At 39.3% G+C, this 15712-nt stretch overlaps 1 protein-coding gene across 3 annotated transcripts in view; it reads right to left on the bottom strand.

The window, feature by feature from the left end:
* The window catches only part of Hel89B (histone acetyltransferase 1), a 570925-nt gene that overhangs the window by 257569 nt on the left and 297644 nt on the right, over positions 1-15712 (bottom strand). For all 3 annotated transcript variants that reach the window (XM_067150030.2, XM_067150029.2, XM_067150032.2), the window contains exon 19: positions 14388-14498. In XM_067150030.2, coding sequence (XP_067006131.2) covers positions 14388-14498 — 111 coding nt within the window. The remainder of the gene's footprint in view (positions 1-14387; positions 14499-15712) is intronic.

Below are 15712 nucleotides of genomic sequence, written 5' to 3'. Positions count from 1 at the left end.
TTATTATGGCCACGGCTCTTCTTGCCCAGTCCTCTTTAAATGATAATCACCACCACTTGCCTTTTCCTGTCTGATAGTTGCCGAAAACCTATGAGATTATATATATAAAAATCCCATACAACCTACTTTTTAGTTTTCACTATTATGTGTGTTTACTTGGCAGTAAATATAAGTGAATCTCTCCCAGTTGATGTATGTGACAGCCCTCAGACGATCGGGACACGTAATTGTGATATGTATGTAGTCGAAGTGACCTATAATTCCATGGAAATTACCCCATATATATAATAAAATATATTGATTGCCAAGAATTTATTCAAGTTGACAGTTACCGGACTGTCACTTTGTCAGTCTCAAGAAACAAGTCTCTCGTAAAGCGAAACCTAATTTTATGATTATCTCCCCGTGCATGTCAAACGAATTGCTGCGATTTAGCAGCGGGCGACCCACAAGGTCAGACTAACCTTTCTTCCTGGAATCGTCTCAACATGATAATACAAATTACATATTTCATGGTACATAACCTCTGATTGTGAATTCACTCCTGTCATTTGAGGTTAAACAGTGCTCTCGGCAGTGTTTAAACATGACCGGTTGAACATCGGTTTTAGACAGTGTCTAAGTGATAAATAACGTCTCTGCAATGCGGCAGCCATACTTAGGCATTGTTTAACCGTAGACATCGTCTAAATGCCATTTCTGCAATCGGCCCTTTGTGTTTAAATTATCATGTAGCTGTGTGTTTTAAAATTAGGTATCTAAATTCTGAGGCAGTGTGTACTTACACGTGCCGTTTTTTGGTGACAAAATTAGTGTCACATAAGGAAACTTCTTGAACTTGCATCATCAAAACTGTAAAAACATTTCATTGGCTTAAATAAAAGTGTTTTTTATTGGTGAATGTGAATGTTGGAAGTAAATCGATTGCCTGATTGGTTACCCGTGGGTTGCACCATTTCCGGCACTACCGTGTCATTTGCTACTGACCAGCCTACAGGGCGGACACGCTTTTGCGTTCGTCCCATGATGGGATGCCGGCCTCGGGATAAGCACTATCCTTTCTTGTTGTTCAGATTTTAACTTATTTAAATGTAAATTTTCCTTTTGCGTAGGAGTTTACCCTCGAATTTCCACATTCACCATTCAATAATCAAAATGACTTAGCTTTGCACCTAAGCAAAAATCTTTTGTATTTTTGGGATCACCTCCGGTAAATCTGCATCCCTCGACTTAAGCCAATTAATCCTATGGACGGAAGTTAATTATGCCTCTGTGGCGAGTTTTTCTTATTTCGTTCGTTCTTCTTAGCTTGGTAATGTAGTGCACTAATTTGAGAGCACCATTAACTTCCATCTTATAACTGAATTTCATTTTCTGCTTTCTATTTTCCCGTTTAAAAAATCTATATTCCTTTCTTAAATGTGTTTTGAAATTACCATCGCTTGTAACACATATCTGTAAATTTACCTTCATTTGTAAATGAGTTTATTTCGTTATTCTTGTTTTGTTTTGATTTTGTTCAGCCCTTTATTTTGGTTTTGTTAGTTATTAAATGACCAACTTGAGAGTGATTACCGTCAACGTTTCTTTCCCCACGCAAAAGTAACCATCCCTTCATAGGATTCCCAGCCGCTTCCCACATTCTTTTCTAGCTGTTATGTTTTGTCAACCTGTTTGTCTATGCTTTAAACAGTTTTCAGGCCGTGAATTTTGTGATGTTCTAGATTTCATGGTTTTTTGAATTCATAACATTTAATCTTATTTTTTTTTTCCTTCTTTAATGTAACCTGTAACGAAACGACACTATCTTGCCTACTGTTGTTAGCTGTCATTTCGATTTTAAGGTTTAATGCCTTTTCTAGCCTGTTTGTATTGTTATGGATTCTTTCTACTATTATTTGCACATTTTAAATAAATAGCACTAACATTTTCAATCCAGTACTGTATATGAAAATAGAAATAAAAACGAGATACATGAATTAAGTGATAAATATATTCACAATGCGTAAACTTCTATTGAGAATACCATTCCCCGTACACACATTTCTTTCTCTGTTTCTAACAGGTGCATGCATAAGTTTTTGCCAGTTTTTGTGGTAAAGAAAACACATAATTTTCAAGGGAAATTCATATTTTTTGTTTCTTCAAAATATTGGTCATCGTCCTCTACACACTTCGCCTATCTTTCAAGTAAGTTATGAATACCATGCCAGAAAAACTGTTTGTTTTTTGCAGCAAACCATTCATCGAGCCATTTTACGAAATCCTGTAAATTGCTGAAGTGCTGTTCTGCGAGCGCGTGCCCCATTGATGCAAAAAAGTTATATTTAGATTATGCCAGGTTGGGGCAGTATGGCAGGTGTGGAAGGATGTCCCATCCAAGCGATTTCAAGGTGTCTTTCACTGGTTTTGCTGTGTGAGATGGAGCATTGTCCTGTAACAAAATCACTTTACCATGTCTTTTGGCACATTCCGGTCATCTTTCGATCAATGTGTGATTTAAATTAATCATTTGTTGGTGATAGCATTGTATATTAACGGTTTTGCCAGGCTTCAAGATTTCATAATACACAATACCGCTCTGGTCCCACGAGACAGAAAGCATGGTCTTCTTGCCAAAGCGATTTGGCTATGGTGTTGAAGGACCGGCTTTGCCAGGTGACAACCACGATTTTCTCCGCTTCAGGTTTTCATCCATTTCATCCATTTTTCGTCACCCATCACAATTCGGTACTCTTTTGTGGTGTTGAAGCAGAATTTTGCAGGTGATTATGCAATTTCCCATTTGCCGTACATTCAAATCATTTGGGACCCATTTACTGAGTTTATTGATCTTCCCCCATTGCTCGTAAATGTCTGCTGATTGTTTCTTGCGACACATTTAATACTTGTGCCAATTGCTATTGAGTTTGTGTCCAGCGCGTGTTCTCTCTTTCACATTGAAATCACTACATTAAAAATTGTCAAAACCATGTCTCACATCTTCTAATCGATGAAGTGTGTTCACCGTATATTTCTACCTGCAAACAATGACTTTCCACAGGCTTTTCCTTATGATTAAATAAGAAAAGGAATGTGTACCACAAATGTTCTTTTTCAGGCACAAACATCGACATGATGACTGAACGATACAACACAGACACTAGTGTTTGGCGGACTCAACTTGTGTGCGTTGGTAGGTTAATGTCAGACGAACAAACTGATATATGTGTCAAATTTATATGCTGCATACTGTTTCCTGGCACTATCTCTTACTGAAACCAGAAAAGACTTATGCATACAACCTGGTATACTACTATCAAACAGGGAATGTGGCTGGGTGAGGGTCAAGACAACTCACGAACACACAGCTTGCGCACGCGCGCATACAAGCACAGGGGATTAGGATCGAGCAGGCTCTCAATCCATTATTCACTTAGTGGACTTCAGCTGATCAAAACTTAATTTATTTTATTTGACATGATATGGTGATGATATTCACTGACATTGAAAAGGCATATGACAGTGAACCCAGGACTAAAGTTTGGGACAGTCTGGTGCAAAAAAGGAATTGGAATGGGATTAATAAAAATGATCATGGCAATGTACAAGGAATGTTGTAGTTGCGTGCAACATCACAAGTTGGCAGGACAAGTTAGTTCAAAAACACTAGTGGGCTGAGATAGGGAAGTGTTCTATCACCAACCCTGTTTACAACAGTAATGGATATCATGAAAACAGCAAAAGCAGTATATAGAGGAAGAAAAATGAAAATGTTGTTATTTGCAGATGATATTGTGATTTGGGGAGAAGATGACATGAAGGTTCAAGTACAGTTGGATGTGGTGAATGGGAAGATCGAAAAATGTGAATTGAAAATAAATGCAGAAAAAAATAAAACTCTTGTTATGACTAGAGTGAAAAAGGAAGGGAAAGGTCAGATTAGACTTGCAGACAAGCCCCAGGAAGTAGTGGAGACGTTCCAATACTAGGGCAGTGAATTAATGGAGAATGGTCGACTGGGTGCTGAAATTAGTAAGAGGATTAAAGCTGGAAGCTGTTTCTATCATAGTGTAAGAAATATGTTAAAAGATGTGCCAATGGAAGCAAAGGAAACTATGTACAAGATGTATTACGTACCCATAACAACTTACAGAGCAGAAACTTGGACAATGACAATGAAGGATGAGAGTCTAATACAGGCAGCCGAAATGAAGTTCTTGAGGAGTATGATACAGAAGAGCAGAAGAGACAAAATAAGGAATAAGAAAATCTGGGAAGACATTGGAGTGGAAAAAATGAATGATACAATAAAGAAGAGCCAATTAAGATGGTTCGGGCACATAAAGTGAATGAGTGATGAAAGAATGCCAAAAAAGGTGATGGAAATGCAAATGCAAGGAAGGAGAGACCGCGGAAGACCACGATTGAGATGGAAGGACACAATCCAATACAGTATTAGAGAAAGAAACCCGGACTGGGACACAGTGTTGGAGGAGTAGTGGAAAGACTGAAGAAAGTGGAGAGGAACCATATTTGCCCCTACCCAGCTACAGCTGGATAATGGGATTTTAATATATATCAAATTCTTGTCTTTATTACTTTGCATTTTTAAAAATATTTATTCTTCTTGAGGCGCCTTCTCCTAGCGGAGGTTGGCGGTTCACATAGCCAGCTCCGGACGTGTTGTTGCTGCATGGAAAGCATCTTCTGAAGTGCAGTTGTGCCATCTTCGGATGTCCTTCAGCCATGAATTCCTCCTCCTGCCAACAGACCTTCTCCCCTGTATTTTACCTTCAATGATGAGTTGTAATAGCTGGTAGTTCTCACCTCTGATAATGTGCCCTAGATATTGGGTTTTTCTTTTTTTACAGTAAGTAATAGTTCTTTTTGTTTCCTCATGCGATGAAGGACTTCGTCATTTGAAATTTTCAGCACCCAAGGTATTCAGAGTAGGCGGCGATATAGATACATTTCAAAAGCATCCATTCTTTTTTCTAGATTTTGGTCAAGGGTTCAGCTTTCACATCCAAAGAGAAAAATGGAGAATACATAGCACCGAATCATTCGCATTCTTAATTGTTAATTGTAAATAGCTGTTTCATGCTAAAAAATTGTCTCCTGGCCTGTTCTATTCTAGATTTTATCTCTCTCTTGGAATCACATTCCTCATCTAGCACAGTACCCAAGTATTTGAAGGAGGATACTTGTTCAATCTTACTGCCTTTTATTGACAGGGTTGCTGGAATTTTTCTTTTAGAGAAGACTACAACTTTGGTCTTGGAAGCGTTGACAAACAGGCCAAACTCTTCACTGTGCTGGACTAATTTGTCTATCATGCGTTGGAGCACAGGTAATTCATTTGCTATGACAACAGTATCATCTGCATACCTGATATTGTTAATTGCCTGTCCATTTATAACTATTCCGCAGTTTTCCTCCAACAATACCTCCCTAAATATTGCCTCAGAATAAATGTTGAATAGGAGAGGTGACAGCACACGACCCTGACGAACACCTTTTCTGATTGTAATCGCTTCTGATGTTCTTAGGTCGATTTTGACATCTGCGGTTTGATTCCAGTACAATCCGCTGATAATGCGTAAATCGCATTGGTCAATACCAGTCGATCTTAATATCTCTGCCATCTTTTCATGTTTCACACAGTCGAAGGCTTTTTTGTAGTCAATGAAACAAGTATAAACATCGACATTCATGTCCCTGCACCTCTGTACTAGTACATTTAATGAGAAGAGTGCATCACGTGTGCCGACCGCATTTCGGAAGCAAAACTGGGTCTGATCCATGAGATTGACATTTCTTGTAAATCCGGGTGTGTTATGATTCGCAGAAATATTTTGAGGACATGGGACGTCAAACTAATCATATGGTAATCATCACACTGGGAGGAGTTCTGCTTCTTCGGTATTGGTATGAAAGTTGATCTCAGCCAGTCAGAAGGTATCTTTCCTGTTGTATAGATGATGTTGAACATCGATGTTAGTAGACTGAGGCCGGTTGAGTCCTGTTCAGCTATAACTTTAACAACTTCAGCGTAAATTCTGTCTGGACCAGTGGCTTTACCATTCTTCTGAAGTTTAAAGGCATTCAATACTTCACTTTTTGTTATTTCAGGACTAGCTTCATTGATTCTTTCGTCAGGTGGTGGAGGATCATCTCTGTCATCTTTGAAGAGATATCCAACGTATTCCTTCCATCTTTTAAGTTTTTCTTCAACTCCTAAAATAATCTCGTTGCATACGTTCCTCAATATTTGTGCGCATCGCTTCTTTTGTAGACCACTTAGCTCTTTCACCTTTTTATATAGGTTAAAGTGATCATGTTTCTCCTGAAGTTCCTTGATTTCCTTGCATTTGTCAGACATCCAGGATTCATTTGCTTCTCTGCATTTTCTACGTATGTCTTTGCGTAGATTTTTGTATTTAACAGGGTCTTTATCTTTCCTTCTTACATTCATAAGCTCCAGGATTTCATCAGTCATTCAGTTTTGCTTTTTGCTGCTGTTGACATATCCTATGTTATTTTCCTGGAATTGAGTTATGCTATCTCTTATGGAGTTCCATGTGAATTCTACTTCTATATGTTGAGACTCCTTTATTGCTTCCATCTTTTCTTCTAGAGCAGCACCAACACTAGTTCTGACATCAAAACTGGCCAATTTTCTGATGTCTACGCATCTTGATATTTTAGAACACCCTAAAGCGTTTCTAAAGCATTGCATTTTAAAGTCCATTACTATTGGGTTGTGGTCACTGTTAATGTCAGCACCAGGATAGGTCTTTACCGATTTCACAAATTTCTTCAACTCTTGTTTCACTAAAATAAAATCGATCTGATTTCTGACAGTCTTTTCTTCCTTTCTTTGTAAGTTTCATTGCTTCATTCAATGCATCATAGAATGATTCTATCTCTTCGTCATCTTTGTCAGAAGCTGGTCCATGAACCTGGATGATATTCATAGGTCAGTGTGTTGTTTGCAACCTTACTAACAATACTTGATCACTAATTGGAACAAAATCTAAAACTGATTTTGCAATCACTGATGACACAATAACACCAACTCCATACCTGTGGTTAAACCGGGCGAGTTGGCCGTGCGCGTAGAGGCGCACGGCTGTGAGCTTGCATCCGGGAGATAGTAGGTTCGAATCCCACTATCGGCAGCCCTGAAGATGGTTTTCCATGGTTTCCCATGTTCACACCAGGCAAATGCTGGGGCTGTACCTTAATTAAGGCCACGGACACTTCCTTCCAACTCCTAGGCCTTTCCTCTCCCATCGTCGCCATAAGACCTATCTGTGTCGGTGCGACGTAAAGCAACTAGCAAAAAAAAAAACCTGTGGTTAATATCATCTCCCCCTGAAAAGTACAAGGATCCTTCCTTCATAACTAAATCCCTGATTCAGCTCATCTTACTTCATTTAACCCAAGAATGTCAATTTTCAGCCGGCATCTTTCTGCTTCCACGCTTGCAAGCTTCCCGGTCATATATAAGCTGCGTACATTCCATGTAGCAATTTGAACTTTATCGTCATACACTTTGATCTTTCCAAAACTAATATACAAGTAATAATAATAACAACGTAAATGTTTCCACCTTTTCAATACTAAAATATATTCACAAAATTATAAATTACACGGTACTAGTTTCGACCCATCTAGGGGTCATCATCAGCCGTATTGGAGCAAAGATCACTTTTGGCGAAATCCTAAGAAAATGTTATTTTAAAGAATAACAAGTGAAATGAGATGTTAGTATGGTAATAGTTAATAATACAAGGAATATACATACTAAGAGGTTTTTAACAAAGAATAAAGTCTAAATGGGGTGTTGTAAAAATTATAATCATGGAAATCAGTAAGTTCTTGTATTGAAATGACATATATAAAATTATATATGGCTTAGGAAGAGGGCTTAAGGTGGGGCTGAAGGGTGCGGGAGAAAGTGTAATTGTCTTGGAAAAGTACCTTTGATTAAATTTAGGATTGAGTTTAGGTTGGCTGCATTATTGTTTCTGAGGAAAGTGATAAATGGATCGAAGAGTACCGGTATGTTGGGTTTCTCTGAGATTTCATTGAGATTGTGACTGGCATTAAAGTATTGGTCTAGGTGTATGTAGTAATTTTCCATTATGTTGAGTAAAGGGCCTTTGTTTGCTGATACGAGGATGTCCATGCCTTGTTCAATATTGGTGAAATTATGGTTATAATCTTGCATGTGTTGGCCGATGGCTGAAAACGTGTTGTATTTTATTGCGTTAGTGTGCTCGTGGTATCTGATAATGAAGTTTCTCCCCGTTTGCCCGATGTAGGTTTTTTTACAGGTGGTACATTTGATCCTATAAACTCCTGATCAAAACGCAGGCAACCAAGAATGAGTTAGCTGGAAAATTTATAATGTCCAATAACGGACCATTATATTGGTATTATAAATTTACACATTCGGGACAAATATTTTAGGTTCCCTATGGGAATCAACATCTACATCAGTTGTAGCTTCATCTGCCTTTTGGGACCATTTCCTGCCCCAAGGACAATAGGGTGCCCTAAAAATATTTATTATTATAAATTTTGAGTTGCTTTTTACATGAAATTGGCAATTTTAGATTTCTTGATATCATTTTTCTTGTAACAGTGTGTGGAACTGATATACACTTACTATTTTAAGATAAAATTATAAGAAATTGAAAATTTCTCTTCCTCATCACTTCCCAACCTTTATGTAACTTAATATACTGTAGGTCTTTAAAAGACAAAGTCCACATTATTGCAAAAATGCAAGGTTAATGGGGTTTAATCAGCAGAAGAGAAGGGATGAGGGAAGTATGTCGAGGCCTGTCCCCAATTATTGGTCCAGCTACTATTATCCCTCACACCCACATTCCTGTGTCAGTATTCTAATTTCTTCTCACACCACTATTTTTGTCTAGGCCACCATAGCTGAGCTGGTACGAGCACTCTTTTTGTGACAATGCAGAGTTGGATTTTTCAATTTCTGAAGGAAAGAAGGTAGGATAGAGAGGGATAATCAGTTCTCTGTAACAGGCGGAATAAGCATTTAGTCTACTGCTGAGCTTGTTAAAAGTATTTTGGGTGTTAGTGTACATTTTAAGAGTTTTATCATACTGAAATTGAGTAGGCCAACATTGTTAAATAGTATACTACATGGGTACACCCGTGAATCCGGTTCATACACTCTTTCTAGTGCAAAATATGTGAAAATCTATTAACCATGAAAAAATGTACTTTATAATCCAGCATTCTGCAACAGCCAAACATACATCTGGGATTTCTAAAATGGCTGGGCAGAAAAATATCTCTCTGATATCAACATCTGTTGCCACATCCAGCAGACAATCTCAATTTTCTCTGGATTTCTGCAGAGCTTTCTTAGACTTCGGAATTCCTTTCTGGAAACTGAAAAACCAGTCCCTCAGAACGGTTATGCAGAAGTATACTAATGAAAAGGTTCCATCAGAATCTACACTCAGAAAAACTCATATAACTGTCTGTTATGAAGAAACCCTGCAGAGGATTCGTATTGGCATGTCGGAAAAGAAAATCTGAATCTCCATTGTTGAAACTATGGATGCATTGGGACGTTACATGGCCAAGATCAACACCGGAACTATAGAAGAAACACAAATTAACCCTTCCATATTTCTTTTGACAACGGAAGAGATCGAGAGAGCAAATGGTTCCATGGTCGCAAAGTTGTTTACAAATTCCTTAATGCTACTCTGGTCACAAGGAGTACGACATGATGATTTGCTATCCAATATAAATGGTCCATTATCGGACATTATAAATTTTCCAGCCAACTCATTCTTGGTTGCCAGCATTTCGCCCCAGTGTGGTAAGTTAGGCTCCTCAGTTGGTAAATAACACACCCAGCAAGACGCATGGCTAGTGCATACCGTGGAGGCCAACATCTATATCACAATGCAAACTGATTTAAATAAGATCATGAGCACCAGTGTGATGTGTGCAGCGACTTGAAGGTGTGTGGTTTTCTGTTAGGACAACAAGGAGGCTGCACTAAATTCCCTTGTTATATATGTGAATGGAACAGCAGAGCTAGGGACAAACACTGGTCTACACCTTCCTGGCCCAAGAGAAAGTTTTGACACCTGGTGTAAAAAATGTTACAAATGCTGCCTTAGTTGACCCACAAAAAATTATTTTGCCACCACTACTCATCAAACTGGGAATCATGAAGCAGTTTGTTAATGCCTTGGACAAAAGTAGCCCCTCTTTAAAGTACATCGCAAGCAATTTTCTACATTTATCCAGAGATGCCAACTTTCAAGAAAGGCAATTCGTAATGCAGCCATTCGGGCACGCGGGGGGTGGCGGACGCGGCGACCGTAGAAGTCCCCCCCCCCCCCGAGATCTTACTAACTTACATATCATTGAAAAATCAATGAACAACATACAATTCAACCAGATATTGAAAGTCTGGCATATAAAGAGTGTATGATTCTTACCTGCTAAAATACTACAGTACATATCTGAGTGGAGGTTGAAGGATCTTTTTTTGTTGAGTACTGTAGTTGCTCCCTTAGCAGCTTGTAGTTGCTGTTTGGTAAACGTACACTGGTGACAGGCTTTTCCTTTTGATATCATGTGGATCCTCTGCACTAAAAGAGCACTTAACAGTTCGGTGTTCTTCCTCACCATAAAAATGAAAATCCACAGCCTGTTTTCAGTCATCCGACAGGCTCAGGGATGGAATATCCCTGTGGGTGGGGGCAGTAGAATAACACCCACGGTATCCTCTGCCTGTCATAAGAGGCGACTAAAAGGGGATCCAAGGGCTCTGAACTTTGGAGCGTGGGTTGGCGACCATGGAGCCCATAGCTGAGTCCTGGCATTGCTTCCACTTACTTGTGCCAGGCTCCTCACTTTGAGCTATCCTATCCGACCTCTCTTGGTCAACTCTTGTTCTTTTCCGACCCCGATGCTATTAGTTTTGCGAGGGCTAGGGAGTCTTTCATTTTCACGCCCTTGACCTCTTTTGGCCGATATCCTTATTTTTCGAAGTGTCGGATCCCTTCCATTTTTCCCTCTGATTAGTGTTATATAGAGGATGGTTGCCCAGTTGTACTTCCTCTTAAAACAATAATCACCACCACCACCACCACCACCACCACCACCACCACCACCAGGGATGGAATGAATGAAGCCCCCTTCTAGCGGCGAGGATAGGAATTGTGCCAGCTGCCGAAGCCTGTCGCACTCCTCTGGGGCAATGATTAATGAATGACGGATGGAATGAAATGATATTGGAGAGTGTTGCTGGAATGAAATATGACAGGGAAAACCGGATAATCCGGAGAAAAACCTGCCTCGCCTCCGCTTTGTCCAACACAAATCTCACATAGTGCGACCGGGATTTGAACCAGCTGAACCCGGCGGTAAGAGGCCGGCGCGCTGCCGTCTGAGCCACGGAGGCTCTGTTCTTCCTCACCATGCGCAACTGAAAAATCGCGGCTATACACACAACAAAACACGTGTGAATGAGATTTTAAGTAACGCAGTAAACAGGGCCATTCTTTAGACAATTTTTCCCTAAAATTTTGAACTATTTTTGGTTTATTACTAGCGTCACTAATCACGGTAACGTCATCACATGCATTTTCCTGCACAAGAAATTGCTTCATTATTGAAAACTTTCGCATTTTGTAACACACGATTAGCATATATCCTAGAAGAACAATGTATGTAAATTAGGCAACCCAAATCGCAATGAATACTTCAACAGTCACGCGCACAGTATCCACAACCACAATGAAACGGAGTTTGTCACCACTTTGCCACCAAAACAAAGACAAAAGAACTTGCATACTTGCATGGAAGTCTGGTCATATGACGAACAAAGACAACTCCACAAGATATACCACTTTGCAGGTGCCTATTTTTCCAGTACTGGAAGCACACCGGCACACACTGCGTTCGGCGCGTGAAAACTCGAAATATTCTTAAACGAGGGACAGGAGGGGGGTATAAATTGTTACTGAGAAATCTGAAAATATTCTGAGCATTCAATCTGTAATGGTATTCCCTGTGTATCCTTTTGAACGCTTCATACATTCTGATTTAAAAATCAACATAAAATCGTAATTTGTGGTGTGTGATTCGTAAAGGCGTAATTGTGATGGGTAATTCGTAATTATTACGATTGAATCGTAGTAGTTGGCATCTCTGTTTATCTGACGCAAAGGTCAAGGAAGGCATTTTAATGGACCACAAGTTAAGAAGCTTCTGAAAGGCAGAAACTTTGAACAGATTATGTCTGGCTCCATGGCTAAATGGTTAGCGTGCTGGCCTTTGGTCACAGGGGTCCCGGGTTCGATTCCCGGCAGGGTCAGGAATTTTAACCAACATTGGTTAATTCCGCTGGCACCCGGGGCTTGGTGTATGTTGTATTCATCATAATTTCATCTTCATCGCAATGCACACGTCGCCTAGGGCGTCAAATCAAAAGACCTGCATCTGGCCGAACACCAAAAGCCATATGCCATTTCATTTTTTGAACAGACGATGAATGCCATGGAGCTTACTGCATGGATTTCAATGAGTGACATCATGACGAAATTCTTAGGAAATGTAAAGGATGAACAATGTGAAACAATAGTGAAAACGATGTTGGATCACATGAAAGAGTTGGGGTGTAAAATGAGTCTATAATAAATAATAATATTATTTGTTTTACATCCCACTAACTACTTTTTAAGGTCTTCAGAGACGCCAAGGTGCTGGAATTTAGTCCTGCAGGAGTTCTTTTACGTGCCAGTAAATCTACCGACACGGAGCTGTCGTATTTGAGCACCTTCAAATACCACCGGACTGAGCCAGGATCGAACATGCCAAGTTGGGGTTAGAAGGTCAGCGCCTTAACCGTCTGAGCCACTCAGCCCGGCTAAAATGAGTCTGAAACTGCTCATCCTTCATTCTCATCTCGATCACTTTCTGGAAAATCTTGGGGCTGATAGTGAAGAGACGGGAGAGAGGTTCCACCACCACATCGAGGCAGAAAGAAGATATGAGGGGAGGTGGGATGTACGAATTATGGCTGACTACTGTTAGTGTTTGAAAAGAAAAGACAGTCAGATGCTGGGCAGCTAAGCGTTCATTCCAAGGGGACATCTAGGACTCTTAATTTTTTTCCCCCCTTTAAGAATTCATAAAGATACCGGATACAAGTTACATTTTTTTCTTGTAAATCACACAGAATTGTCAAAATAAATTGCTGAAGTGTCATTGCTGCCAAAGAGCTGTTTGTTCATGTGTTTTTGTGTAAATCAATACTATATTACAATAAATGCTAAATATTTCAATGTAATTTTATACTCAATAATAATTACTCATTGTATATAATAATTCAAGACAACATTCAACTATTTCAAAATATAAATAATATAAACAATTACAAATATTTCCAAAATTATCAACATTTTTTAATACTTTTTATATGCAATATTCTGGTCTATATCTTATTTTGATATACCTAGTGTGAGCAAACGTGACATGACGTGATACATAGAAACGGATAACGGATTCTTATTCAGCGACCCAAAATCTGTTAAGATCACTCATCACAACTCTTGCCACAAAGAAAAAATTAAAAATGCTAGGTTGTGTAATTTTACTGCATACATGAGCAAAATTTAAATGCCTATTTTGATAAATTTCTGCATATTTCCTGAATTTTAAGTGCCTATAAGCCAAACCAGATCAAACCAAACAAAAATAAGTGCCTGAAATTCTGGGCCCTAGTGATAACTTATTTGATTCACAGTACTTCCAAACAATCTCACAGGATATGCATACAGAAACTTTCTACAAAACAGAAGTTCTGCAGTTACAAAGATGTACAGTCATCATTTGTCAACAAGCACATCCTTTAGTTACCATGCATGCAAACACCTGAGCTGACAGGTTTCCGGGTAGAGTTGGACCACTTGCCTGGTTTTCATATTCTCCTAAATTAAACCCATCAGATTTCTTCTTGTAGGGCCATATCAAATTATTAGTGAATGTGACTAAGTAGTTGACAAAGAAACTGTCAACAATCAAATGGTGACAGGTTATGAGACGTCCAAAACAAGCCAAGAATTATGATTTGTCTTCTTGGGGCTGTATTCAGCCAAAGAGTGGATATAATGAACATTGCCATACACAGAACTTAAAATTAAGCTTTTCCAACTGAAAATTTTCAAAATCTACAAAAAATGATGCCACACATTTCTGAAACATCATGCATATCCCACTCTTGTTAGCATTCAAGTGGAAAAATGGCTTCTCTAGTCCCATAAAATATAATAAGGGTTGATACAGAAAGATAATAAAACCTGCAATAAGAATTTTAATATCATCTTACTTACACTATCTTCTGCTCCGAACAATTCTTCCAAGGGGATGTCTGGTATAGGTGGTCGACCTGGACCTCTGCTACCGGTTGAATTTGAACGACGGAAAGCAGCCCTTTCTGCTGACTGTAAAGCACACAAGAAGAAAGGAAAAATTAAAGTCTCGATAAAAAATGAAATAAGAATTGCAGCTGATAATCTAATGTTTCATTCTACTGAGCAGAGTGGCCGTGCATGTTAATATACAGCAGATGTGGAGCCCAACTCCACGTTCAGGAGATGAGTTGGTTAGAACCCCACCGTCGGCTGTCCTGAATGTTTTTCACTCTATTATACCAATAATAATTTCGTGTGGCTATTTCTAGCCGAGTGCAGCCCTTGTAAGGCAGACCCTCCGATGAGGGTGGGCGGCATCTGCCATGTGTAGGTAACTGCGTGTTACTGTGGTGGAGGATAGTGTTATGTGTGGTGTGTGAGTTGCAGGGATGTTGGGGACAGCACAAACACCCAGCTCCCGAGCCACTGGAATTAACCAATTAAGGTTAAAATCCCCGACCCGGCCGGAAATCGAACCCGGGACCCTCTGAACCGAAGGCCAGTTCGCTGACCATTCAGCCAACGAGTCGGACTATTATACCAATAGCAAGTAGTCCTGGGAGTCCAGATGCCAGCTACTAAGGGATAGCAGAATCATTCTGAACATATTACAAGCCAGAGCCCAATTTATCAGTAGTCCCTGGACAGTTGCAAGTACAATTCTCAGTGCATTTAGGTGCAAATAAGGCTACCAATTAAGTTCACCTTAGTGAGCGTGATTTCAACATTTAAGAAGCCATCAGTCCTGGAGAAGGAACAAAGATCTATTTCCATCCGACAGACCAGAAACTCCCAGGAAACAACTCTGTTAACACAGTAGAATTTGAAGGGGGCACAATCAAGCACAACAGTGCTTATGAAAGGGAATAAGTGCACCAAAACCTATATTCAACGGAATAGCAAGGGACCAAGAAAAGTTTGTGCTTAAGACAGAGTTTGCTTACTCACTGTGTAATAGAAAACAGTATAAATTCTCTATTTATTTACACTAGAGACAAGAAAATGCATCAAACATTAACAGAATAGATTAAACTGATCACCTTCCTTCCTTGAAAACATGTCAAACATTACAAGTCACCATTTTCACCACCTGACAATAGAGCTAATTCTCTGAAATGTTTTGTGAAATAAATCATTAATAAAACTTATGACTGGTAACAGTTTATATTATTTCATACAGAATTAATTTACAGTCACAGGGAAGGCTTTCTTTAAAACAACATGGTTAAGATTATCAGTTACAT

The sequence above is a fragment of the Anabrus simplex genome, chromosome 6 (assembly GCF_040414725.1).
Source record: "Anabrus simplex isolate iqAnaSimp1 chromosome 6, ASM4041472v1, whole genome shotgun sequence".
NCBI classification, from domain to species: domain Eukaryota; kingdom Metazoa; phylum Arthropoda; class Insecta; order Orthoptera; family Tettigoniidae; genus Anabrus; species Anabrus simplex.
This window is presented reverse-complemented; position numbering and strand designations above follow the sequence as displayed.